This window comes from Syngnathus scovelli, chromosome 13 (genome assembly GCF_024217435.2).
Source record: "Syngnathus scovelli strain Florida chromosome 13, RoL_Ssco_1.2, whole genome shotgun sequence".
NCBI lineage: Eukaryota > Metazoa > Chordata > Actinopteri > Syngnathiformes > Syngnathidae > Syngnathus > Syngnathus scovelli.
This window is the reverse complement of record NC_090859.1, coordinates 919,247-946,545: the sequence shown is the minus strand read 5'-3', so window position 1 is coordinate 946,545 and position 27,299 is coordinate 919,247. Positions and strand designations below refer to the sequence as shown.

Here is a 27,299-nt window from a genome sequence, read left to right as displayed (position 1 = left end):
CTGCTCTGCTATTATTCCCCTGCCACTGAGCGTACACTTTCGCTGGTTGTGTTGTGAACAACCTGTTTATTCGTCTGGCTTCATTCTCTCTTGTGTACCTCTTTAGGCGGCTGGCCAAGGCTTGGAGTCTTTGTTTGGCAGTTTCGAGTGCTTCAGGTATGGGCATATGGCTGTATTTCTTGGGAACTTGCTTTTTCATTGCACCTTTCTGGGCCTCTGTCATTTGGCTCACTTCTCTCCGTGCTATCTTGATTTTGGCCTCCAGCCTTCTCTTCCATGGTGGGCACTGTTGTGGTCGCATATGGTAATTCTTCTTGTAGCCAAGCATTTCTAGGATCACTGCTGCTGAGGTGTATATCAGCTCATTGGTTTCAGTGATGGTAGCCGTAGGAATTGTTGTCAATGCTGCATTCACATCTTCTAGGAGACTTTCTGAGGGTACTTCACTTAGCCTCTGCAGTGTGTATCTAGGTTCCCGAGCATTCATTCTCACCGTGATCTTGTTCTTCAGGTCAGTTGCTGCCTCGTTCAGCTTGATTGTGCTTATTGGGGTTTCGTACCCAACCTCTGGGCTTTTACTTGGATTTAACTCGTCTCTGACCTGGTGCTCTGGTTGGCCTTCGCTATGGCATTTGTGTTGTATCTCATCAATCTCGAGGTGTGATAGCAGGTGCCGTTTATGGATATTGGAACATTGAGCTACTAGTTGCTTGGCCGATAGTGTTGACTGTGGGTATTGAAGTTGCCATTGTTCCCGCATTCTCCGCATGTAACCCCTCTCGCTCGGGTTGCTGAAGTAGTAGCATTCCAACAGATCCTTATTCTCGCATCTCGCCCATTTGTGTCTTATTCCAGTAGCCCATTTTTCATCAGGGTGCTCTGGTTCTCCAGCACCTGACGCAGACCTTGTTTGTCCGGGCGACGTCTGAGCCGGCATGTCTTTCGTTTCTTGTACTCTCATTATCTCTGAGGTAGGCGGTATCGTTAAGGGTCTTGCCTAAGGACCCACACTGACTGCTGGTAAGAGAAAAAACAGGGATCTGACAATTGGAGGGAACTCGCGAGCGTTAGTGTTGTGTTGTTAGCGCCGTTGTTTGTGCACGCGTCAAGTGCGAAAAAACCCCAAAAACACTTTAATGTCACGCGATCGACCAGTAGTGGCTAGGCGATCGACCGGTCGATCGCGATCGACATATTGGACACCCCTGATGTAGACCTTTCCCTTTATTATTTTATATTTTTATGAGTAACATTGTAACTAAAATTCAGAGGGACAGCGCATGTTAGGTGCTTCAGAGATAAAGCCAGAGAGGCCAGACTGAGATGGTTCAGACATGTACAGAGGAGGGATAGTGAATATATTGGTAGAATGATGGAACCACCAGGCTGGAGGTCAAGAGGAAGACCAAAGAGGAGATTTATGGCTGGGTGAAAGAGGACATGAAATTAGTTGGGGTGAGAGAAGAGGATTCACAGGATAGGGTGAGATGGAAACAGATGGTTCGCTGTGGTGACCCCTGAGGGGAAAAGAAGAACATTGTAAGTAAAATACTTGTTCGAAAAATTTGAAAAAAGGCCTAAAATTCTAATTAAGCTTATATTGGAAAAATAGAAAATGCGCATTTTCATTATGTTTTTCAAAAAAGAGCTCGAAATAAAATTATTGATTTATGATAATTTATTTTAGTAGTCGAATTATCCCCCCGCTAAATGCAGAGACTTTGGGTTCATACCAAAATGTGTCTTATTTTATACAAATCTCATAAATTATGTTTTTGTATTCAGGTGGTTTGACATATGCTGTTTGATCCTGGAGGACCCTGGTCATAACATCCGACTGGAGGTCTTCACCCAGGCAACTCCTCTGGCTCTCGAACATGTCCAGCAGGTAAATATGAGTAATTACCTGAACTGTAAAGTGAATGTGCCAGCTCAGTGGCCTAGTAGTAGAGTGTCCGCCCTGAGACTGGAAGGTTGTGGGTTCAAACCCCGGCCGGGTCATACCAAAGACTATAAAAATGGGACCCATTGCCTCCCTGCTTGGCACTCAGCATTAAGGGTTGGAATTGGGGGGTTAGATCACCAAATGATTCCCGAGCGCGGCACCGCTGCTGCTCACTGCTCCCCTCTCCCCCAGGGGATGGATTAAAATCACATGGGGATGGGTTAAATGCAGAGGACAAATTTCACCACACCCAGATGTGTGTGTGACGATGATCATTGGGGGGGGGGGACTTTTGGAGACGATGATGATAATTTCTACAGAAAGTGGATAAATAAGTATTCAGTTAAAGTAGAATACAGTAAAACCCCAACATCACAGGGGTCACATTTCAGACCATCCCTGCGATAAGTGAAATCTGAGAGGTTTTATGGCATTCGTTTTTTAGGGTCTTTAAATACACTTTAAATATTTGAAAAATATTTGTGAATGTTATAATATTATATATATATCACATGTGTCAAAATCAAGGCCCGGAGGCCAGATACGGCCCGCCACATCATTTTATGTGGCCCGCAAAGACAAATTGTGCATCAAATTCGTGTGTCATTACTAGAATTGCAAATTGTCTTCACTTTTAATAATATATATTTTTTTTCATATTTCACCAGTTTTTACTCGTCTGATTTGAAAACGAGTTGTTTGTTTGTTTTGTAGCTTTTACTGTATATAATATGAGGTGCTCATACATTTTTTTGGGTTGACAGTCATAATGGCCCTCGGAAAGAAGCTATGACTACAATGCGGCCCGCGAAAAAAACGAGTTTATATATAGTATATATAGTTTGACACCCCTATATATAATATATATTATATATATATAAAATATACAGTACCTCACAAAAGTCAGTACACCTGTCTCAATTCAGCAATGTTTTAATTATATCTTGTCATGGGACAACACTCAAGAAATGACACTTCGATGCAATGTTAAGTAGTTACTGTAGAGCAGGGGTGTCAAACTCAAATTCACAGTGGGCCAAAATTTTAAATTGAACAAAGCCGTGGGCCAAGGTTGAACAAATAAACCTTTTAATATGGAATCAAACAAGTTTTGATTTTACAATGAATATTGAACAAGCAAGGCTTATATAACTTAAAAGTGCAGGCGTGCAAAATCAAGTTGATAATACTAATAATACTAATAATAACAATAATAGTAATAATGATGATAATAATCCATCCATCCATCCATTTTCTGAACCGCTTAGTCCCCACGGGGGTCGCGGGCGTGCTGGAGCCTATCCCAGCCGTCATCGGGCAGTAGGCGGGGGACACCCTGAATTGGTTGCCAGCCAATCGCGGGCACACAGAGACAGACAACCAATCGCACTCACACTCACACCTAGGGACAATTTGGAGTCTTCAATCGGCCTACCAAGCATGTTTTTGGAATGTGGGAGGAAACCGGAGTGCCCGGAGAAAACCCACGCGGGCCCGGGGAGAACATGCAAACTCCACACAGGGAGGGCCGGAGGTGGAATCGAACCCGCACCCTCCTAACTGTGAGGCGGACGTGCTACCCAGTGCACCACCGAGCCGCCTGATAATAATAATAATAATAATAATAATAATAATAATAAAACATATCAATGGCATATTAAATAAAATTTAAATAAACATTGAATGCCTCCTTTCTGTTTGCAGCCTTCTGAGGTAAATGTCAAAATTAGCTTCTTACACAGGCTAATAAATTTGAAAATAAAATAACATAACTATGAATAAATCAACCATTCAGGCCTTGGAGAAGCAAGAAAAAGTGCATAGAAAATTGATTTACTGCTCATTTTGCGACACTGATCTACTCTGATGCGGCCAAGCCAGATACCTGGCATCTTTTCTTGGATGCCAGTTCATCAATGTCGGGGCTGAGGAAACCGTCATTATCGAACAAAGATGTTCGTCAGTCAGACGTCTCCTGTGGGAAGTTTTCGTCATCTCCATTGAGGAAAAAAGTTGCTCACATAGGTAAGTGCTACCAAACATGGAGAGCAATTGAGCAACTTCAGTGCGAAGCTGAGGCATCGTGTCAGGGATGAATTGTGGAAACTGTGCGGCCCCAACAGCATCAAACTTTGACTTCAGTGTTTCATCACACTGGAGTTCAATCAGCTCCATTTGGAGGTCGGTTGGTGCTTTTTCCACATCAACTGCGAAGGGATTACTAAGCAGTTCAAATCTAAGTTTCTGGACATCAAAGTCGCCAAACCGCCGGCTAAACTCATCGCCGAGCGCACTGAGTTTTTCAGCAAACTGTGCGCACACGGCGATAGAGATCTGCGTTTTTATGGTTTGGCAGTAGGGGAAATGGCCAAAGTTTGCTTGTAGCATCTAATTCTCCCACAGGCACATCTTCATTTTAAAAGCTCTCACTGACGCATACATATCTGTGATGATGCGTCCCCGCCCCTGCAGCTGCAGGTTCAGCACATCGAGGTGGCTTGAGATGTCACACAGAAAGGCCAGCTCACACAAACGTTTGCTCCCAGAGCTCTGCTGTGTCCTTCCCTTTGCTTTCCAGAAACTGGCATATTTCTTCACGCAGTTCGAAAAATCTGTTCAGCACTTTTCCGCGACTTAGCCATCTCACCTCTGTGTGATACGACACATCTGTGTATTCTGAATCACACTCTTCCAGAAAAGACTTAAACTGGCGGTGATTGAGACCTTTGGCTCTTATGAAGTTAACAACTTGTGTTACTGTGGACATAACATCCTCCATCTTCAGCGCTTTACCACACCGAAATTCTTAATGTAAGATGCAGTGATAAACAGATAATTCACCTGCACAGTTCTCTTCGCGCATCTTTTCACAAAACCTGCCCACTAGTCCATTCCTTTCACCACTCATGGCTGGCGCACCATCAGTGGTTAATCCCACAAATTTATTCCACGGAAGGTTTATTTCAGTTACACATTTGCAAACCTCCTCAAAGATTTCTTTCCCTGTGGTTGTGCCATGCATTGGTTTAAATCCCAAAAGCTCCTTCGTAACACACAGATTTGAGTCCACGCCGCGGACGAAGACAGACAGCTGCGCAGTATCAGACGCGTCAGTGCTCTCATCCACAGCAAGGGAAAAAGAAACAAAATCTTTTCCCTTCTCCATCAACTGGACATGCAGATTGGTGGCAAGCTCGCATTTGCGGTCAGCTATTGTGTTTCTGCTCAGGCTTACGTTTGCAAAGGCTTGCTTTTTCTCTGGGCACACTTGGTCACAAACCTTCATCATGCACTTTTTTACAAACTCTCCCTCATTAAAGGATCTGGCTGATTTGGCGATTTCTTGTGCCACGATATAACTTGCCTTTACAGCAGCCTCACTTTGTGTTGTGGCTTTTGTGGACATTTTCTGTTGTGAAACCAAACCTCTTTTCATCTCCTTTACTTTCTGGCTCCTTTGAGCCGTGTCCAGGTCCTTATATTTGTCCTGGTGTTTGGTTTCATAGTGTCGTCTAATATTGTACTCCTTAGTTACTGAAACGTTGGCTCCACTAACAAGACAAACAGGTCTGTCTTGTATACATGTAAACAGATATTCTGTCTCCCACCTGTCCAGAAAATTTCTATTTTCTGCCTTTCTTTTCGCCATTTGTTGGTAGGGTAACAGTAGGGTTATTGCTGTCATTTGAGGTCGCAGTGTGGGGGAGAGGCACAGAGATGCGGGGTGTGCACATAGACTGTATATAAGAAATGGACGTAACATCCGTGACGTCACCCATTGGTTTGTGGACTGCTGCTCGGAAGCCAATAGTATCGAATCTAGACAGTGCCATCTTGAAAATTTCAGGTGCATTCTGGGAAAAAATGAACACAGATTCTACTTATATGGGCATGAGGCGAAGTCATGAACGGACGTATGGGCGCCAAAGCAACAGCAGAGCATTAGGGATTTGTAGTACAAGCGATGAATGCGGTGTTACAGCGCTGCCGCTGTATAATACCGGCGGGCCAGCTCTAATGTTAATTTGAAATTGCCTCGCGGGCCAAATATAATTACACTGCAGGCCAAATTTGGCCCGCGGGCCAGAGTTTGACACCTATGCTGTGGGGATTCAACATTTCCTTTTGCCTACCTATTCCACAACTTCCGACTTACCAAAAATTCCAAATTTGAAATTCAACCAAAATCTCCAAAATTTCGTTTTTCTACTCTAATTTCTACATTGTTCAACCGATTCAACCCGTTCCAACTTTCAACTCTTCATCTTTTGCCTACCTATTCCACAACTTCCCACTTACCAAAAATTCAAAATTTGAAATTCAACCAAATTCTCAAACATTTTGTTTTTCTTCTCTAATCTTTACATTGTGCAACCGATTCAATCCATTCCAACTTTCAACTTTTCATCTTTTGCTTACCTATTTCACAACTTCCCACTTACCAAAAATTCCAAATTAGGAATTCAACCAAATTCTCAAAAAAAAAAATTTTCTACTCTAATTTCTACATTTTTTAACCGATTCATCTCATTCCAACTTTCAACTGTTCATGTTTTGCCTACCTATTCCACAACTTCCCGTTTACCAAAAATTCCAAATTTGAAATTCAACCAAATTCTCCAAAATTTCGTTTTTCTAATCTAATTTCTACATTGTTCAACCGATTCAACCCATTCCAACTTTCAACTCTTCATCTTTTGCCTACCTATTCCACAACTTCCCACTTACCAAAAATTCCATATTTGAAATTCAACCAAATTCTCCAACATTTTGTTTTTCTACTCTAATTTCTACATTCCTCAACCGATTCAACCCATTCCAACTTTCAACTCTTCATCTTTTGCCTACCTATTCCACAACTTCCGACTTACCAAAAATTCCAAAATTGAAATTCAACCAAATTCTCAAAGATTTTGTTTTTCTACTCTAATTTCTACATTTTTTAACCGATTCAACTCATTCCAACTTTCAACTGTTCATGTTTTGCCTACCTATTCCACAACTTCCCGTTTACCAAAAATTCCAAATTTGAAATTCAACCAAATTCTCCAAAATTTCATTTTTCTAATCTAATTTCTACATTGTTCAACCGATTCAACCCATTCCAACTTTCAACTCTTCATCTTTTGCCAACCTATTCCACAACTTCCCACTTACCAAAAATTCCATATTTGAAATTCAACCAAATTCTCCAACATTTTGTTTTTCTACTCTAATTTCTACATTGTTTAACCGATTCAACCCATTCCAACTTTCAACTCTTCATCTTTTGCCTACCTATTCCACAACTTCCGACTTACCAAAAATTCCAAATTTGAAATTCAACCAAAATCTCCAAAATTTCGTTTTTCTACTGTAATTTCTACATTGTTCAACCGATTCAACCCATTCCAACTTTCAACTCTTCATCTTTTGCCTACCTATTCCACAACGTCCCACTTACCAAAAATTAAAAATTTGAAATTCAACCAAATTCTCAAACATTTTGTTTTTCTTCTCTAATCTTTACATTGTGCAACCGATTCAATCCATTCCAACTTTCAACTTTTCATCTTTTGCTTACCTATTTCACAACGTCCCACTTACCAAAAATTCCAAATTAGGAATTCAACCAAATTCTGCAAAATTTCGTTTTTCGACTCTAATTTGTACATTTTTCAACCGATTCAACCCATTCCAACTTTCAACTCTTCATCTTTTGCCTACGTATTACACAACTTCCCACTTACCAAAAATCCCAAATTTGAAATTCAACCAAATTCTCCAAAATTTCGTTTTTCTACTCTCATTTCTACATTTCTCTACCGATTCAACCCATTCCAACTTTCAACTCTTCATCTTTTGCTTACCTATTCCACAACTTCCCCTTACAAAAAATTCCAAATTTTGAAATTTGAAATTCAACCAAATTCTCCAAAAATTTGTTTTTCTACTCTAATTTTCACATTGTTCAACCGATTCAACCCATTCCAACTTTCAACTCTTCATCTTTTTCCTACCTATTCCCCAAATTTCCACTTGCCATAAATTCCACATTTTAAGATTTTAAACTCAACCAAATTCTCCAAAATTCTGAAATTTCACCAAATTCTCCAAAATTCCGTTTTCACCTCTATTTTCTACATTTCTCAAGTAATTCAACTCGTTTCAGCATAATTCGCCAGCATTCCCCAAGAAGTGATTCAAAGTCTTCGCCTTCACACGCAATTTCTCCAGAAATTGCATTTTCTAATTATTATATTTTATTCTCCACACTTTTTTGTCCCGCTTCTTCTTCCACATAATTCATCCGATTCACTCCGTTCCACTTTTGACGTATTCCAAATATTCACGAGATGAGCGCTTCCATTTTTCTCGTTCCGAAAATTTTCCGATTTCGCAAAATTCGCGAATTTACGACAAATTTTTCCCCATTCATTCTCAATGGCAGATTCGACATTTCACATTTACGTCATTCCCCTTTTAAATTCACCTCATTCAGCACATTCAAACCACATTCGGAATGATTCTCGACATTCCCAAAATTCCCAAATTCAAAAATTTCACGTTTTCACGTTAAAAATTTCGACAAAATTTCACAAAATTCCGTTTTTCACCTCTAATTTCTACATTTTTTGACCGATTCAACCCATTCCAACTTTCAACTGTTCATCTTTTTCCTACCTATTCCACACCTTCCCACTTACCAAAATTTCCAAATTTTCAATTTTGAAATTCACACCAAATTCTACAAAATTTCGTTTTTCCACTCTAATTTCTACATTTTTCAACCGATTCAACCCATTCCAACTTTCAACTGTTCATCTTTTGCCAACCTATTCCACAACTTCCCATTTACCAAAAATTCCAAATTTGAAATTCAACCAATTTTTTCTAAATTTCGTTTTTCCACTCTAATTTCTACATTGTTCAACCGATTCAACTCATTCCAACTTTCAACTGTTCATCTTTTGCCTACCTATTCCACAACTTCCCATTTACCAAAATTTCCAAATTCTAAATTCAACCAATTGTTTGTAAATTTCGTTTTTCTACTCTAATTTCTACATTGTTCAACCGATTCAACTCATTCCAACTTTCAACTGTTCATCTTTTGCCTACCTATTCCACAACTTCCCACTTACCAAAAATTCCAAATTTAAAATTCAACCAAATTCTCCAAAATTTCGTTTTTCCACTCTAACTTTTACGTTTTTCAACCGATTCAACCCATTCCAACTTTCAACTGTTCATCTTTTTTCTAACTATTCCACAACTTCCAACTTACGAAAAATTCCAAATTTTCAAATTTGGAATTCAACCAAATTCTCAAAAAATTTGTTTTTCTACTCTAATTTCTACATTTTTCAACCGATTCAACTCATTCCAACTTTTAACTGTTCATGTTTTGGCTACTTGTTCCACAACTTCCCGTTTACCAAAAATTCGAACTTTGAAATTCAACCAAATTCTCCAAAATTTCGTTTTTCTAATCTAATTTCTACATTGTTCAACCGATTCAACCCATTCCAACTTTCAACTCTTCATCTTTTGCCTACCTATTCCACAACTTCCCACTTACCAAAAACTCCATATTTGAAATTCAACCAAATTCTCCAACATTTTGTTTTTCTACTCTAACTTCTACATTGTTCAACCGATTCAACCCATTCCAACTTTCAAGTCTTCATCTTTTGCCTACCTATTCCACAACTTCCGACTTACCAAAAATTCCAAATTTGAAATTCAACCAAAATCTCCAAAATTTCGTTTTTCTACTCTAATTTCTACATTGTTCAACCGATTCAACCATTCCAACTTTCAACTCTTCATCTTTTGCCTACCTATTCCACAACTTCCCACTTACCAAAAATTCAAACATTTTGTTTTTCTACTCTAATCTTTACATTGTGCAACCGATTCAATCCATTCCAACTTTCAACTTTTCATATTTTGCTTACCTATTTCACAACTTCCCACTTACCAAAAATTCCAAATCTGAAATTCAACCAAATTCTGCAAAATTTCGTTTTTCGACTATAATTTGTACATTTTTCAACCGATTCAACCCATTCCAAATTTCAACTCTTCATCTTTTGCCTACGTATTACACAACTTCCCACTTACCAAAAATCCCAAATTTGAAATTCAACCAAATTCTCAAAAATTTCATTTTTCTACTCTCATTTCTACATTTCTCTACCGATTCAACCCATTCCAACTTTCAACTCTTCATCTTTTGCTTACCTATTCCACAACTTCCCCTTGTAAAAAATTCCAAAGTTTGAAATTTGAAATTCAACCAAATTCTCCAAAAATGTGTTTTTCTACTCTAATTTTCACATTGTTCAACCGATTCAACCCATTCCAACTTTCAACTCTTCATCTTTTTCCTACCTATTCCCCAAATTTCCACTTGCCATAAATTCCACATGTTAAGATTTTAAACTCAACCAAATTCTCCAAAATTCTGAAATTCCACCAAATTCTCCAAAATTCCATTTTTCACCTCTATTTTCTACATTTCTCAAGTAATTCAACTCGTTTCAGCATAATTCGCCAGCATTCCCCAAGAAGTGATTCAAAGTCTTCGCCTTCACACGCAATTTCTCCAGAAATTGCATTTTCTAGTTGTGTGAAGGCGATGGCCTTCACACATGTTATTCTACACCATTCTCTATTATTGTGTGAAGGCGATGGCCTTCACACATATGTTATTCTACACCATTCTCTATTATTATTATTATTATTATTATTATTCTATTGGGCCTCAGTACCTCCCTCTGCAACTGGCTACAGGACTTCCTCTGTCAGAGGCCTCAGGTGGTGCGTGTTGGCGACAAAATCTCCGCCAGCATCACGCTGAGCACGGGGGCCCCCCCAGGGCTGCGTGCTCAGTCCATTGCTCTTCACCCTGCTGACGCATGACTGCACTGCGACCTACAGCGACAACCGCATAGTGAAGTTTGCTGACGACACGACTCTGGTGGGTCTCATCACGAAGGGCGACGAGACTCGGTACAGGTCGGAATTTGACCTTCTGACCACGTGGTGCAGGGACAACAACCTCCTGCTGAACGTCAATAAGACCAAGGAAATGTTGTTGACTTCCGGAAGGGTCACACAACACACCTGCCGCTGATCATCGACGGTGCTGTGGTGGAGAGGGTGAGCTGCACCAAGTTCCTGGGGGTGCACATCAGTGAGGACCTCTCCTGGTCCGCAAACACCTCGTCACTGGCAAAGAAAGCTCAGCGCCGCCTGTACTTCCTGCGGAAGCTCAGGCGTGCATGTGCTCCTCAGGCAGTCCTGTCTACATTCTACCGTGGCACCATTGAGAGCGTCCTCACCAGTTGCATCGCTGTCTGGGGTGGTAACTGCACTGAACAGAACTTGAAGGCCCTGCAGCGCATAGTGAATACGGCTGGTAAGATTATTGGTGCTCCGCTCCCCTCCCTGAAGGACATTTACACCTCCCATCTCGCCCGCAAGGCAACTTCGATTGCGAGAGATGTGAGTCACCCGGCTCACTCTTTGTTTGACCTTCTGCCCTCTGGGAAGAGGTACAGGAGCCTGCGCTCCCGCACCACCAGACTCGCCAACAGCTTCTTTCTCCAGGCTGTTAGGGCCCTGAACTCGCTACCCCCTTCTGCGTAGCGTGCGGCACTGTTGCGCTATTTTCGGAAATGTCTGCTGTACACGCACTTGCTCCTTTTTTTTCTGCTCCTCTTATTTATTTATTTATTGTTGTGTTATTTATTCATTATTTATTCAGCACGCTTTTGTTATACTTGTTTACTTGTTTGTCTGTTGTGAGCCATGTCTTGTCACCGTGGGATAGGGGGGAACGAAATTTCGGTTTCTTTGTGTGTCTTTGGCATGTGGAGAAATTGACAATAAAGCTGACTTTGACTTTGAATAGTCTGAAGGTCTTCACCTTCACACTAATAAAGGACAGCAATAACAATAGTGTGAAGGTCTTCACCTTCACACTAATAATAATAATAATAATTAAGTAGAATAACAATGTGTGAAGGCCTTCGCCTTCACACAATAATAATAATAATAAAGTAGAATAACAATGTGTGAAGGCTTACACAATAATAATAATAACAATAATAATAATAAAGTAGAATAACAATGTGTGAAGGCCTTCGCCTTCACACAATAAAGTAGAATAACTGTGTGAAGGCCTTCACACAAAGTAGAATAACAATGTGTGAAGGCCTTCGCCTTCACACAATAACTAGAATTGCAATTTCTGGAGAAATTGCGTGAGAAGGCGAAGGCAAATTTGAAAAATGATAAGCGGTAAGAATAAATAGGAAAATAAATTGTTATAATATAAATGGGAAAATGATGAAAGTTACAAATGATAAGCGTTAAAAATGCTAAATGGGAAAAAAAGAAAAATAAGTTATGAAAATATAAATGGGAAAATGGCTAGTTACAAATGTTAAGCGTTTAAAATGATAAGTGGGAAGAATGCAAAATTATGTTGAATGCCTGGAATGAATGTGTACTTTTATACCACAAATTTACAAATTATGCAATGATGACAGTTACAAATGATAAGCGAGAAGAATAAAGAGAAAAATCACCCTCAGGTGGAATCGAAACCACGCAGGGAGACGGCTCATGTTATAAGACGCGTGTCCTACCAACTGAGCTAATCAGATTCCTGTTGTTTTGCAGGTGGACTTTGCTTAATGTGATGAATGTTCAAGTTGAATGTGCCATTAATGAATGAGTAATTTTATTCCACAAATGTACTAATTATGCAAAAACGGTAAATGTTTAGGTAGAAATAAACTGTAGTAAGTGCCGTGTGAGTTTTTTTAATGATGAGATGTGTGAGTTTGTGTAATGGTGAGACGCCCAATGTGACACGTGTAAAATTCGAACCCACGCAGGAAAATGGCTCGTGTTGAAACTGCCATTAAGAATGAATGGGGAATTATAAGTCACAAATTTGCTAATTACACAAAAACGGTAAATGTTAGGAACAAAAAAATGGTAGCAGCCATGACATGAATTTTTGGAATGTGTGAAAGTTTGAACGGGGTGAATCGGTTGAAGCATGTAAGACTAGTTAGTTGCCAAAAAAGTGGGAGGAATAAGTTGAATAATAACTAGAATTGCAATTTCTGGAGAAATTGCGTGTGAAGGCGAAGGCAAATGTCAAAAATGATAAGGGGAAAAAAAAGAAAAATAAGTTATGAAAATATAAATGGGAAAATGGCGAGTTACAAATGTTAAGCGTTAAAAATGATAAGCAGGAAGAATAAAAAGGAAAATAAATTATAAAATAAATGGGAAAATGAAAAAAGTTACAAATGATAAGCGTTAAAAATGATAAGCGGGAAGAATAAAAAGGAAAATAAATGATTATATAATAAATGGGAAAATGACGAGCGTTACAAATGATAAGCGTTTAAAATGATAAGCGGGAAGACTAAAAAGGAAAATAAATTATAAGTTACAAATGATAAGCGTTAAAAATGATAAGCGGGAAGAATAAAAAGGAAAATAAATTATCATAAAATAAATGGGAAAATGACGAGAGTTACAAATGATAAGTGTTAAAAATGATAAGCGGGACGAATAAAAAGGAAAATAAATTATTATAAAATAAATGGGAAAATGACAATAGTTACAAATGTTGCTGTGATTTACCAAAGTCAAATTCCTTGTTTATAATAATAATTGTTAATAATAATAATAATAATAATAATAATAATAAAGTAGAATAACAATGTGTGAAGGTCTTCGCCTTCACACTAATAATAAAGGACAGGAATAACAATAGTGTGAAGGTCTTTACCTTCACACTAATAAAGGACAGGAATAACAATAGTGGGAAGGTCTTAACAATGTGTGAAGGCCTTCGCCTTCACACAATAAAGTAGAATAACAATGTGTGAAGGCCTTCACCTTCACACAATAAAGGACAGGAATAACAATAGTGTGAAGGTCTTTACCTTCACACTAATAAAGGACAGGAATAATAATAGTGTGAAGGTGAAGACCTTCACACTATTGTTATTCCTGTGAAGGTCTTCACCTTCACACTAATAAAGGACAGGAATAACAATAGTGTGAAGGTCTTCACCTTCACACTAATAATAATAGAGAATGGAGTAGAATAACATATGTGTGAAGGCCATCGCCTTCACGCAATAATAAAGTGAATGGAGTAGAATAACGTGTGAAAGCCGTCGCCTTCACACAATTACACCAATACACAGAGTAGAGTAAATAGTGTACCGCCTGGTGAGAATAATCACTGCATCATCAGATACGTAAACAGATTATCAAGTCATGAGTCACCAAAATAAGAAGAAAATGTGAGCTGAATATGCTATAAACAAAGTTGAGGATCAAAAAACGTATCTGTTCTTAAGAGTCTGCATCTTCTAATAGTGTGTTGAGCAGTGACAACTCCCTGGAGGTGGTGTTCTGCAGACCAACAAGATATAAATTTATGCCAGACAGATAATATATGTTTGTTTCTCATCCACGTACAGGCTCAGTCTCTGACTCCTCTCGACTACAGCCTTCGATGGTCCGGTCTTATGGTTACAGTAGGTGATGTCCTGGAACGCAGTCTGCCCAACATCGATAAAACAGAATGGCTTTTGGCTATGACGGGGATGACGCAGCGGCAAATGATCTATAGTGCCGCCAAAGCGTTGGCTGGAATCTATAAACGGAAGCTGCCACCCAGGACTCTATGAGGCTCTGCTGATTTTTGTGTTTAGGAGCATTTTAGGACATTTTGACGGAGTAGCGAAAACTGAGAGCCATTGCAATGTCTGTGAGATTATTCACAGTTCCATGTTTATCAATACTCGTGAGTAATGTTATTGACATTCCGACTCAACTGGATTTTACTGTTGCACATCACTTTGAAAATGAAGTAATCACCTGCTCTTCCTTCCTGACATTATATATTAGTGTACTATGTGAGGTTTTGTGTGATTGTTTCCTTTTTTTTTTTTTTTTATGTCCCAACTGTTGTAAAAGCAAAGGCATTTTAAAATCATACAATATTTGGCCAAGCCTTTTCACGAATTTCACACTGAATTTGAAACCTGAATCATTACGCCAAAAATTATAAAAGCATTATTGCCTTATTACATTATATGAAGGGTCATCTCTGCCACATGTAAGAATAAAATAAATGCAACCAAAAGGGTGTCTGGTGATCCTACTCCAATTCAGTTCACATAGTGCACAGTTTGCACGCAGTTTGCGTGCACGCACCCAACACACACACACGCACGCACACACACACACACACACACTACCCCTGGATGAGAAAGCGATTTTTAATTATCTACTCAAATCTACTTTTTTGTCACTGACAGGTGAACATCGCCTCTTCGGAGGGAAGTCTAAGTCATTGAAAGTTGCTTTTTATTTTTTGCTTTTTTTCAGAACTAAACTCTCAGTCCTTCTCAAATAGTGGGGCCAGAGGGGGGGGTGGTGTGTGTGTGGGGGGGGGGGGGGGGTTGGTGCGTGTGACCCCAGGGAACATCCTTTTTTTGGCTGTACTAGATTAAAGGGTAATTAGACATCCACGGCAGAGGTGGGAGTAGCGGTATAATTGTAAGAGTGTGCGCAGGGAGTACAGTAATCCCTCGCTACTTCGCGCTTCACTTTACTTCACTTCGCTCTATCGTGGATTTTTTTCAAAACTTGTATTGCGGACAGATTTGGTGCATCGCGGATTTTTTTTTTATGTCTCACTCACACACATTCACATCGTGATGTGCAGGAATGAAGCACACAACACTGACAACAAAACAGGCAAGTGCACCCCTCTACCATCAGCGACATCGGGCGTCACTTGGAGCTTGGAGGGTGTGACTTTGTTTGACCATATGACACTAATAGCCATTGGGAACATGTTGAGCTGTGTCCTTGTCCTTGATTGGCTTAGCAGTTCTAGCTACAATTTATCTCAGCCTCCGCACTGTATCCACTCCATCCACATCCAAACCCCGGCCCGCGGGCCAAATCCGGCCCCCGGTCAGATTTCATAGGGCCCGCACCTACAGTATTATTTATGGCCCGCCTGCACTGTCAAACTGAATAAAAAAAAAATCATGAAACTTGAAACTGTAATTTGTCCTATTACCAAAAGGTTGCAGCACCACCCCTCTCCGCTCATTTCTGCCATGGCGACTGCTAAGAAAACGAGGAAAGTTGACATTGAGGGCTGTCGCTTTCAATAGAAATGGGAATTACAATATTTCTTCACTGAAAATCAAGGTGATTGTGTTTGTCTAATTTGTAAAGAGACGGTTGCCTTGTTTAAGGATTTCAACCTAAAGCAAACCTGGGCAAATTACGGCCCGCGGGCCACATCCGGCCCTTTGTGCGTCCCTGTCCGGCCCGCATGAGGCCAATCGTAAATTATATTTGATTACTACTTAATTAAAAATAATAATAATAATTGTGTCGTGGGTGCAATACAACTGTTTTACTTTTATTTTGAAAGGTGTCGCACTTCCGTGTAGCGTACGTGTATGTAACAGTGCGAAGTAATACTACCTGAGAAATGTGTGCTCACGCTCAGAAAAGAAAAGTTGACAAGGAGCGCCGTGTTTTCAACAAGACATGGACTGCCAAGTATTTCTTTACAGAAATGAAAGGTAAAATCGTGTGCCTGATTTGTGGTACACAGGTCGCTGTGTTTAAAGAATATAATTTGAGTCGCCACTACACGACCAAGCATGAGAAAAATTACATCTGTCTGATAAACAGGGCGCATCAGAGGCTGATGCATTGCTAGCAAAACTGCAAGCCCAACAAGGACTTTTTATCTAACTTCACACCCAGAGATGCAGCGGCTTTGTCATTTGAGGAAAAGTTAAAGAAGTTAAGAATAAATTGTACTGATTAATGATTGTTTTTTTATTTGACCTATACACCACAATTTCACATAGCTTAATATAAATATAAACAGAATAATTGTATTCTTCTTATTACCAGTACCAACTATTTAAAATAAATAATTTAGTGTATTTTACAATGGAACAAAATTGAGCAGGTTTAAGTTATCGTAGGGGCGGCTCGGTGGCGCACTGGGTAGCACGTCCGCCTCACAGTTAGGAGGGTGCGGGTTCGATTCCACCTCCGGCCCTCCCTGTGTGGAGTTTGCATGTTCTCCCCGGGCCCGCGTGGGTTTTCTCCGGGCACTCCGGTTTCCTCCCACATTCCAAAAACATGCTTGGTAGGCCGATTGAAGACTCCAAATTGTCCCTAGGTGTGAGTGTGAGTGCGATTGGTTGTCTGTCTCTGTGTGCCCTGCGATTGGCTGGCAACCAGTTCAGGGTGTCCCCCGCCTACTGCCCGATGACGGCTGGGATAGGCTCCAGCACGCCCGCGACCCCCGTGGGGACTAAGCGGTTCAGAAAATGGATGGATGGAAGTTATCGTAGGTGTGGCCCTCTGACACAACTCAGGTTTTTCATGTGGCCCCTTGTAAAAATTAATTGCCCACCCCTGACCTAAAGAGACACTATCAGACTAAACATGCTAATACATACGACAAGCTAAAAGGGAGTGACCACGCTGATAAAGTGAAGCAGCTCCAAGCTGAACTGGCATCACAACAGCCATTCTTCACGCGGTTCTGTGAGTCAAAAGTAAATATTACTAAAGCAAGCCACGAAGTGGCCATGTTAATACTGTTGATGTTATGAACCTGTAGACGTGACACAAACTATTACTTTCTGAAAGATATTGTAAATGACAAGGCAAGGCAGCTTTATTTATATAGCGCATTTCATACACAACAACTCAATGTGCTTTACACAAAAAGGATTAAAAAACAAAGAACATAGAGCATAAAAAAGGGAAAAAATACAGAATATAATGCATACAAAATCAAGAATAAAAAATAGTTAAAAAGTATTAAAAACAAAGAACATAGAGCACAAAAAAGGGAAAAAATACAGAATACAATGCATACAAAATCAAGAATAAAAAATAGTTAAAAAGTAAAAAAAAAAAGTGTAGAGAGAGAGGATTTTATTTGAGAATACGCTGCGGTAAACAGTCACGTTTTTCGCCCTGATTTAAAGGAGCTGACAGTTTGAGCAGACCTCAGATATACGGGAAGTTTGTTCCATAGGTGAGGAACATAATAACTGAATGCTGCTTCTCCTTGCTTGGTTCTTGTTCTTGGGACACACAACAAGCCAGTTCCAGATGACCTGCGAGGTCTGGATGCTTCATAAGAACTAGTAGATCAAGCATGTATTTTGGTCTGAGACCATTCAGCGTTTTGTAGACCAGCAGTAGGATTTCAAAATCTATCCTTTGACTCACAGGAAGCGATCTAATGACCGGTGTAATGTGGTCCAGTTTCCTGGTGTTTGTGAGGACTCAGCATTCTGGACCAGCTGCAGCTGCCTGATCGATTTTTTAAGGCCTGTAAAGATGCCATTACAATAATCTAACCTACTAAAAATGAATGTATGAATACGTTTTTCCATATCTTGTTGAGACAGAAACCCCTTAATTCTAGCTATGTTTTTCAGGTGGTAATAGGCAGATTTAGTGATAAACTTAAGATGGCTGTTGAATTCAGGTCTGAGTCAATAATTACACCAAGATTTCTGGCTTGATTTGTAGCTGTCAATGACATAGAGCGAAGGTGAGCGCTGATCATTTTCATTTTTAGGGCCAAAAATGATCACCTCTGTCTTTTCTGCATTTAGCTGGAGAAAATTCTGGCACATCTACTCATTGATTTGATGAATACAGTTACCCAGTGTGAGTAAGGGACTGTGGTCATGTGATGACACTGCGCTATAGAGTTGTGTGTCATCGGCATAAGTATGATATGAGATGTTGAGATGTTTCATAATCTGAGCTAGGGGTAGCATATAGATGTTGAAAAGTAGCGCGGTCCCAGAATGTACCCTTGGGGAACCCCACATGTGATCTTAGTTCTCTGACTCATGGTTTCCCATTGACAAAAAAGTCTCTATCTTGTAAGTAAGATTCGAAACATTGTAGCACAGCTCCAGTGTGTCCCGCCCACTTTTCCAATCTGCTGAGTAGTATGTTATGATCAACTGTATCAAAAGCAGCACTGAGATCCAGTAATGCCAGGACAGAGGATTCGCCTGCATCATTATTTAGATGAATGTCATTTAAGACTTGATAAGTACAGTCTCAGTGCTGTGGTGTGGCCGAAATCCAGACTGGAATGTGTTGAAAAGATTGTTTTGCATCATAAAAGCATGGATTTGGTGGAAAACAACCTTTTCAAGGAATGGTAGATTTGATATTGGCCTATAGTTACTAATTGTTGTGGCATCCAGATTTTTTTTTTTTTTTTTATAAAAGGTTTTATTACTGCAGTTTTCAAAGCCTGGGGAAACTGGCCTGCTTGAAGAGAAGTATTTATTATCTGCAGTACATCTGGAGCTATGCAGCTAAAAACAGTTTTAAAAAAGTTGGAAGGCAGAGTATCAAGGTTGCATGTTGTAGGCTTTAATTTTGAAACCATTTCTGTTTCTGAGTTGTATAATCTATGAGGCTAAAATGTCCTAGATTGACTATAGGACAGGAAGGCGCAAGTGTTATAATTCCTGAGCTGGAGCTGGAGCTGCACAATGCTTGTCTTATCTGTAATATTTTGTCTATGAAGAAGGCCTTGTTAGACAGCAGTTCAGGAGGGACAGACGCTGTGCCGTTAGCGTGTCCATAACAGAAAAAAGTGTGCGGGCATTATTGCTGTTTCTATTGATAATCTCAGAAAAATATGATTGCCTTGCATTCTTCAGTTCCTTGTTATACCTGTGAAGACTCTCTTTGTAGATGTTGTAATAAACCTGGAGTTTGTTTTTTCGCCACCTGTGTTCTGCTTGTCTCCATACTCTTTTCTGAGCTTTAACCAGTGTGGCGTTTCTCCAGGGTGACTTTTTCCTTCCTAACAGAACTTTAGTCTTAATTGGGGCAATAGAATCAATAACAATCTTAATATTGAAACTAACACTTTTGACAAGGTCATCAACTAGAGCCGAGGGAAGGGTTGGTGATGGTGTAAAACCCTGGGTGAATAATGCACAGGTGTTATTATTTATATGACGCTTTCTGATTACCTCTGCTTCTCCTTTCATAGGATTAGCAAGGGTGGTCATTTTAAACAAGACACAGTAGTGATCAGAGCAACATCATTTACCACAACCTCGGAGATGTTAAGACCTTTGGAAATAATTAGATCTAATATGTGACCTCTGTTATGTGTTGGATCTGTGACATGCTGGGAAAGCTCAAAATTATCCAGAATATTTAGAAGTTCTTTAGCACACCCATCTTTAAGATTATCAACATGAATGTTAAAATCACCCAATAAGGAACACAGTCAAAATCCATGCACACAATAGACAGCAGTTTGGTAAACTCATCAAAAACCTTGAATCATATTTGGGTGGTCTGTAGATGGTCACTAAGACTGCTCGACAGGGGGCTTTCAACTGAATGGCAACATATTCAAAGGAATCAAACTGACCGTAAGACATTTTCTTACATTGGAAGGTGTCTTTGAAGAGTGGCAACTTCGCCTCCTCTTTTGTGTATTCTTGCTTCACTAAGAGAACTAAAATTGGGGGGTGTTGCCTCAATAAGAACTGTTGCAGTATTGTCCTGACCTAACCAAGTTTCAGTTAAAAACATAAAATCAAGGTTGTGCATGTTAATAAAATAATTGATTAAGAAAGATTTGCCAACCAGAGACCTGATATTTAAAAGTGCTAAATGTAACTTGTCAAACGCACCTCTTCCAATAAGGTGCCCCCGGCTTCCCGGTAACGAGTTTGTCTTAGCCGGGTTCGGAGATTCGTCCGTAATCTAACCACCCGAGTTAAATTAACTCCACCGGAATCAACCTAATTTCTGTACGACGCCAATCCCTCTCAAGTCACCCGAAGCTCGAGCCGAGTAACTCAATTCGAGGCAAGACTTCGAAGTGACCGCATCGTATTGATAGCTCCCCGCTAATGTTTGAAGTTCTTATTATGTTACGGATATTTTTAGATGTCTTTGTTAAGACCTCAGGGATTCGTTTGTATAGCGCACCCAAGCACTAGTTTTGCCGAAGTAAATGTTGATATGGGTCCGTTCCACTTGGTCGCTCATGCAGCGAGCCGACCAACTTTATTCGAAAGAGAATCAAATTAATAAAAGTGTGACAATAATAGCATTTAAGAAGAAAATTAATGCACTTTATAGTATTAATTCTAACTTCTTATACGTAGATCTAGCACTTAACCGTCGGAGTGCTTCACCCCACTTGATTGCTTTAAAAAGAGTAACAACTTTCTTAAACCGAATACAAATGTCTTACTCTATTTAGATTTACCCAGTAATTAATTTGGAAGGCAAGTCTATTTTTCGATCGTGTCCCGTTTAACTTTTGACGCGGTCTGACAAATTTAGGAACTGGGCCGCGCCCGACGGACAATCGAAATACTTTTATCCTCCACCAACTCTAATAATCTATTTTAACCATCGTCGTTATTTTATTTAGAAGAAGTAAATTTTCAAACGAATTCACTTTTAACGAAATTCACTCTTCCCTTAAATATCTACGAAAGTTATTTAATTCTCTAACTTGTTCAGAGTTACTTTTTACGCGGCCCGTCAAAAGGGGAAACGGGCCTGCGCCCTTCAAATATTTAAATTACTTTCCGTTCTACACCAAACCAATAATCCCATTTAAACACTTCCGTTAATTTATTCAGACGAAGCAAACTTTCGAACGGATCGAAATTCACTCGTGGCTCAAATAACTACGGAAGTTATTCAATTCTCTAAAGTTGTCTGATGTTACTTTTATTTATTACGGTCCTATGTTATACCATAATAACCCCCCGCACATTAATCAAATCGTCAAATCAAAGTCGAGTGATCAATTCGATCTTACTTCTAAAATCCAAATTAGAGAAACAGGCTGGCCTCGAGGGAGCCGGCGGCCCGATGACTATTCCCCACTCTCGCTAAAATACATAAAAGTCGTTTTCCCTCACCTAGTTTCTCCTGTAAAGTTGTCCAGTCGTAAATCCAAGTTAATTTCAGACCAGCGATCCTGCGTCTCACACAAAGATCTCGGGACTCTGGAAAAAATCTTGAAACTCCTTCGGGCTTCTTCACGTATGAGCGCTCTTTGGGGGAAAAAGCCCTGAAGCTGCCCCTGCAGGACTTTTTTTATACACTTCTCTGTCCCCCCCCCCCCTTTCTTTCTTCTGTACCTTCCCTATAGGGTAAGACTGCCCAGTTTTCCTACGCCTATAGAATAAACTGGTCAGTTTTCCCACGCCTACTATAGGGTATGAGTGCCCAGTTTTTTTCCCACGCTTGGACATCTGTTGCCTTCAGCAGCTGTTTCCGCCCTGACCACGCATTACTTTCCACCAAATGCACAGCTAGCCCCTGGTAAAACCTTTCACTTCCCCTTTTCTTCACTTCCTGTTCCATGAAAATAACTTTTTAAAGTTACGCTTCAATTAACTCTGAAATAAAAATCCAAACCTTTGACCTATTTCTTTAAACAATTTATGTCACGCCACTATTCTCATAGTGACGGGTCTCTTGATCGAATTGACTAACAATATTGCTTTAAGCGGAATACATTTTTAGCCAAGCAAAGAAATCAAAAAGTAAAAATCACATTTGTGCTTCTCCAAACAATTTATGTCACGCCACTATTCTCATAGTGACGGGTCTCTTGATCGAATTGACTAACAATATTGCTTTAAGCGGTTACAGAATACATTTTTAGCCAAGCAAAGAAATCAAAAAGTAAAAATCACATTTGTGCTTCTCCAAACAATTTATGTCACGCCACTATTCTCATAGTGACGGGTCTCTTGATCGAATTGACTAACAATATTGCTTTAAGCGGTTACAGAATACATTTTTAGCCAAGCAAAGAAATCAAAACGTAAAAATCACATTTGTGCGTCCATGCGTGACTCACACTCTGACACCGTGTTCCTGTTTTATTTCTATTTTAACTTGCTTAGCTTATTCTGGCCCCTTTTTTTCGTCTCATGTTTTGGTCTGGAATTTCAGCTCTGCCAATTTATTCCTGTGAACAATCCATATTTTACCATTTGCACCATCTCTTCCCCCCATGTTACATGACAAACTCCTTAACAGGAGACACTGGTGAGTTTTCAGGATGACATGCTATACTCAATAGATTGGCAGATATAACTGAACTATTTTTATTTCTCACCAGTTTGACCCCTTTTCTGTTACCTATCATCACAGGGATTGAGAAAGCTGTATGAGCTCCATGGGGCCCTGATTTATCCTGGGATAGAACAATCTTAATATTGTTATCATAGCCTGGACCCGGCTCGTATCAGTCCGCATAACTGTGAGGTTCCGACTCACAGACTGTGAGTCACACAGACACGGTGACTCAGAGGGAGTTGTGGGGGGCGGTGACCTTTGTCTGAGCGTTGTTTCCGAGCTGGTGGAGTGGGAGGGGTTAGACTGTGTAGATGTTTCATGGGCGGAGAGGGGGCTCTGTGATTTTCGGTGGAAGGTCGTTTTGTGCGTGGTGGAATGGGAGGGGCTGAACGATGGGGAAGGGGTGAGAACAAGGAAGGACGTGGTGTGAGTTGGATTCCAATATTGACAAAGTTTTTCATCTTGTCAGTGAAATCCAAGAGTGAGTCGTCCGAACTGGGCAACAGAAGTTGGGAGCTGGAAGACTCTATTTGTTGGGGTAGGGATGATGATGGAGGGGTGACCAGTTGTTTTTGGGGTGCAGGAGTTGGGGAAGACATTTTTTGTTAGAGTAGGGATGATGATGTTGCAGTTAAAGCCTCCTTCTGCGTCCGCTGCCCTTCAGAGCACTGTGTTGTCTGTTGTTCTACACTATCTCCTTTCCTGTCCTTGGCTGAACTCGCTGGTGCCTGCGTGGTGACACAGGGTGTTCCGGGGTGACGCACATGGTTAAAAATGTTGGCACTCAGCAAATGCACTCCTCGTTTATTAAGGCAAAAACCGTCCTCCTTAAAAAGGTGCCTGCATTCCCAAAAAATGGTAAAATTGTCAATATAGATCACTGATAGAGCAGTACACACATCTTTTAACCATTTGTTTATCCACCACAATCTGCTAAAGCGCTCGTCTCCCCGTCGTAGTTCCACTCAGATACACCTCAGCATTTAGACATTGCATTTTGCTCAGGAGATTAAGAAAATCATCTCTCAGTTCCTCTGATTGTTGCTTCGCAACGTCTAAGGCTCCTGTATGTATGATTACAGATCTCATTGTTGGATGCTCAGCAGCGATCTTCGTGATTTTTTTTTTAGATATCAGACACCATGTCATTGGTAAAGCACAGTACTTTAGTGTTTTTCTCGGTGCAAAAGTATTTCACCTTATTTACAGCTCCATCACCCACTATCAGTGTTTGAGGCCCAGCTGTTAGCTGCGACCTTCTCCTGGATTATTTAGCTTCATACCTTTCTCTGATACTGGGAGATGAGCATTCCTTGTGGGAGTCGAGGTCTTGTAGAAGTGGAGCAAATTTGTTTTGTAACTGAATGTTTGTGTCTTGCGTTGGTTTGCTCTTACTTCTTGTTGTAGCCACTGTCCAGGGTTGTTTCCTCCTTGGTACCGGGGTTGAAGAAACGCGGAGGGCACGTGATGCCATAGGCCAGCAGGGCGAGAGCGGAGACGTGACACAGCCGCCCGCGCACAACGGAAAAATGCACAACCGTGCAGACACAGTCGGGACAACGGCAGCTGCCGCTCAGGGTTTAGGACAGCGGCCGGGAATGAGCAATGTGTGGACTGGGGTGCGTCAGCCAGTCAGCCGCAAGAGCAAAGCAGAGCTGTGACACATTTACACTTTAAAATGTTTAAATGCTTAAAAATAATAACAATTAAATGTTTTAAAATAAAGTCATTCAAGTTTTGTGCGGATGCGCTCGCACTGGGCCACAGGGGCACGTCAGTCGGCCAGCACGCAAGAGCAGAAAGGAGCCGTGACACTTCAAAACGTTTTTAAAAAAAAAAAAAAAAAGTTTTTAAAAGTACAATAGAGTATATAAAAACAAAATTATAAAAGTTTTGTGTGGATGTGCTCAAGCTGGGCCGCGTCAGTTGGCCAGCACGCAAGAGCAGAGAGGAGCCGTGACACTTTAAAATGTTTTAAAAAGTGTTTAAAATAAAATGACGTTTTTAAAAGTACAATAGAGTGTATAAAAATAAAATCATAAATGTCTTGTGCGGATGCGCTCGCGCTAGGCCGATTTTCTTTTCTTATTTATTTAAATAACTAAGAATGTTTCTGCAAGTCAGTTTGACTTTGAAAATTTTACAAAAGTGTTTGAAAGTACATAAAGTGTTTAAAAAAACAATAGTGTATCAAACTACAATAAAGGTTCATAAAAGTCTTGTGCAGATATTGTATATATTTAATCTTTTTTATTTTTTTTATTTTCCTATTCGTTTAAATAAAGAATGTTTATGAAAATCAGTTTGACTTTAAAATGTTTACTAAATGTTTAAGAATACAAAAAAAATTAAAAGTACAATATACAGTGTTTAAAAAAACAATAAAATACAATAAAGGCTCAAAAAAGTATTTTATAAATATTGTAACAATATATTTTCTCTTCATCGCGGATTTCTACCTATCGTGGGTGGTCTTGGAACCAATTATCCGCGATAAACGAGGGATTACTCTATTCGCTTTATAGTGTGGAACGCACGGAACATACGCACACACCGTACAGAGCATATATTTAACAGAGTTGAAAAGAACAGCGGAGGGACACAGAGATGAGAGAAATGAAAGTCACCCGAAAGCTAAGACAAGGAAATATGACGAAGCGTACATAGCACTCGGCTCAGTGCGACTACGGTGGGAGACGAGGAAAGACCGGTGTGTTTACTGTGCCTTAAAATGTTGGTACCGGACAGTATGAAGCCAAAAATTAGGGTGAGTGTTAAGATTAAGCCTAGTTCATGTTTGTGTACTCAGATGCAGTGATATGTTTGACATTGAGGGGGCGCAAGTGTGCCTAATGTTAGTTAAAAAGAAACCTCGCAAGTGTATAAATAGTTCTGAATAAAAGCGGCTAAGAAGAGCCTAAAAGAGAAAGCTTGCTTTTTGTCTCCAACGCACTCTTTCTTCGAGTCACACGCAGTACAACGGCGCAAAGCTCAACAGAGTGAGCAGGCGTCCTCTTTTTCCCGGGCATGCCCTACTTTTGAGCCCTAAAAAAATGCCCGGGGGTAATTTCAAAAATTGTCCGGGATTTATTGGACTGCCGCAAACATAATACATGTACAGTACATTGTCAATAGAATCGCCACTCCATTCCATTTCACTCAATTTCATTCACTCAATCAAGTTTTTTCTGTATCGTTCGCAAATAAGTCACGCCCTTCTCCTCAAATCTAGTCACTTTGCTACGAAGTAGGGTGGGCTGGCCAGTAAACACCAAGGGCCAGTAAACACCGAGTGTTTACAAGCAATGCCGAAACGAAAATGCACGTTCACGGAGGAGTTGAATAAAAAAATTCCTGTGCTTTCACCAGGGTCGTGATCCTTATGAAGCTGAGTGCTTGACATGCAAGGCAGGTTCTTACGTGTCTGTGGCAAATAAAGGTGAAAATGCGCAAGTGGAGGATTGAAAAGGAGCCCTTTTTTCTTCTTCAAATGCTGAACCGATGGCTGAATTCTTTTGTCTTTTTTTACTTAGTGTACCACTACAAAACAAAAAAATGTCAGTGTACACATGTTTTTGTTAGTGTTCAAGTGGCATGGTGGTACAAGATGGTGTAAAATTGGGTATCGAATTTGGCCCAGGCACATTGGCTATCCCAAAACATGTAGTAGTTCCAAAGTTTCACCAGGAGATGGTGGTAAAGCTTGACATAGGGGTGACCTGATGGAAACTAACAAATCTAATAAATTAAATTGTTAGCAATTGGGAGGACACGACCTGTTCAAACACGTAGCAACGCACAATTTTGGAATATGAATTTGCTATGCCATAATTTTAAGATGTAACAGCTTGAGCAATATCAATATATTCGTGTGTTAAAGTTAGAAGAACCCATTATTATAGTTAAGTATGATTATGTGATTGATCTTTACTAGACAAGATATATGCTATTAATGTTGCAATGTTTTATCCAACCTGTATTTAACATTGGTGTTCCATCCATACTTGAATGTATTAAGTTGAGAGGAGACATCAAGGGCTAATAGTGAAAGAACGAGCAAAACAGGAAACAGCTGCATCCGGTAGCGGAGTACAGTCATGCGCAATGGTTACTTTTAAGCAAGGTTGCCAAGACAACCAGTGGTTTCCAGCTG

The 27,299-nt window shown here is 40.1% G+C and overlaps 2 protein-coding genes across 6 annotated transcripts in view; both read left to right on the top strand.

Moving 5' to 3' along the window:
• prrc1 (proline-rich coiled-coil 1) overlaps positions 1-15,119 on the top strand; it is a 32,756-nt gene extending 17,637 nt beyond the window's left edge. For 3 of the 5 annotated variants that reach the window (XM_049738722.2, XM_049738721.2, XM_049738723.1), the window contains exons 8-9: positions 1,786-1,888; positions 14,452-15,119. In XM_049738722.2, the coding sequence (XP_049594679.1) occupies positions 1,786-1,888; positions 14,452-14,661 (313 nt within the window). In that variant the 3' untranslated portion in view covers positions 14,662-15,119. Of the gene's footprint in view, positions 1-1,785; positions 1,889-10,723; positions 13,953-14,451 lie in introns of those variants that run through there. The other 2 variants (XR_011088032.1, XM_049738725.2) reach the window with 2 other exon arrangements.
• Positions 15,120-15,458: 339 nt separating this feature from the next.
• The window catches only part of lmnb1 (lamin B1), a 66,898-nt gene continuing 55,057 nt past the window's right edge, over positions 15,459-27,299 (top strand). Inside the window, exon 1 of the mRNA XM_049738701.2 lies at positions 15,459-16,584. Within this exon, the coding sequence (XP_049594658.1) occupies positions 16,550-16,584 (35 nt within the window). The 5' untranslated portion in view covers positions 15,459-16,549. The remainder of the gene's footprint in view (positions 16,585-27,299) is intronic.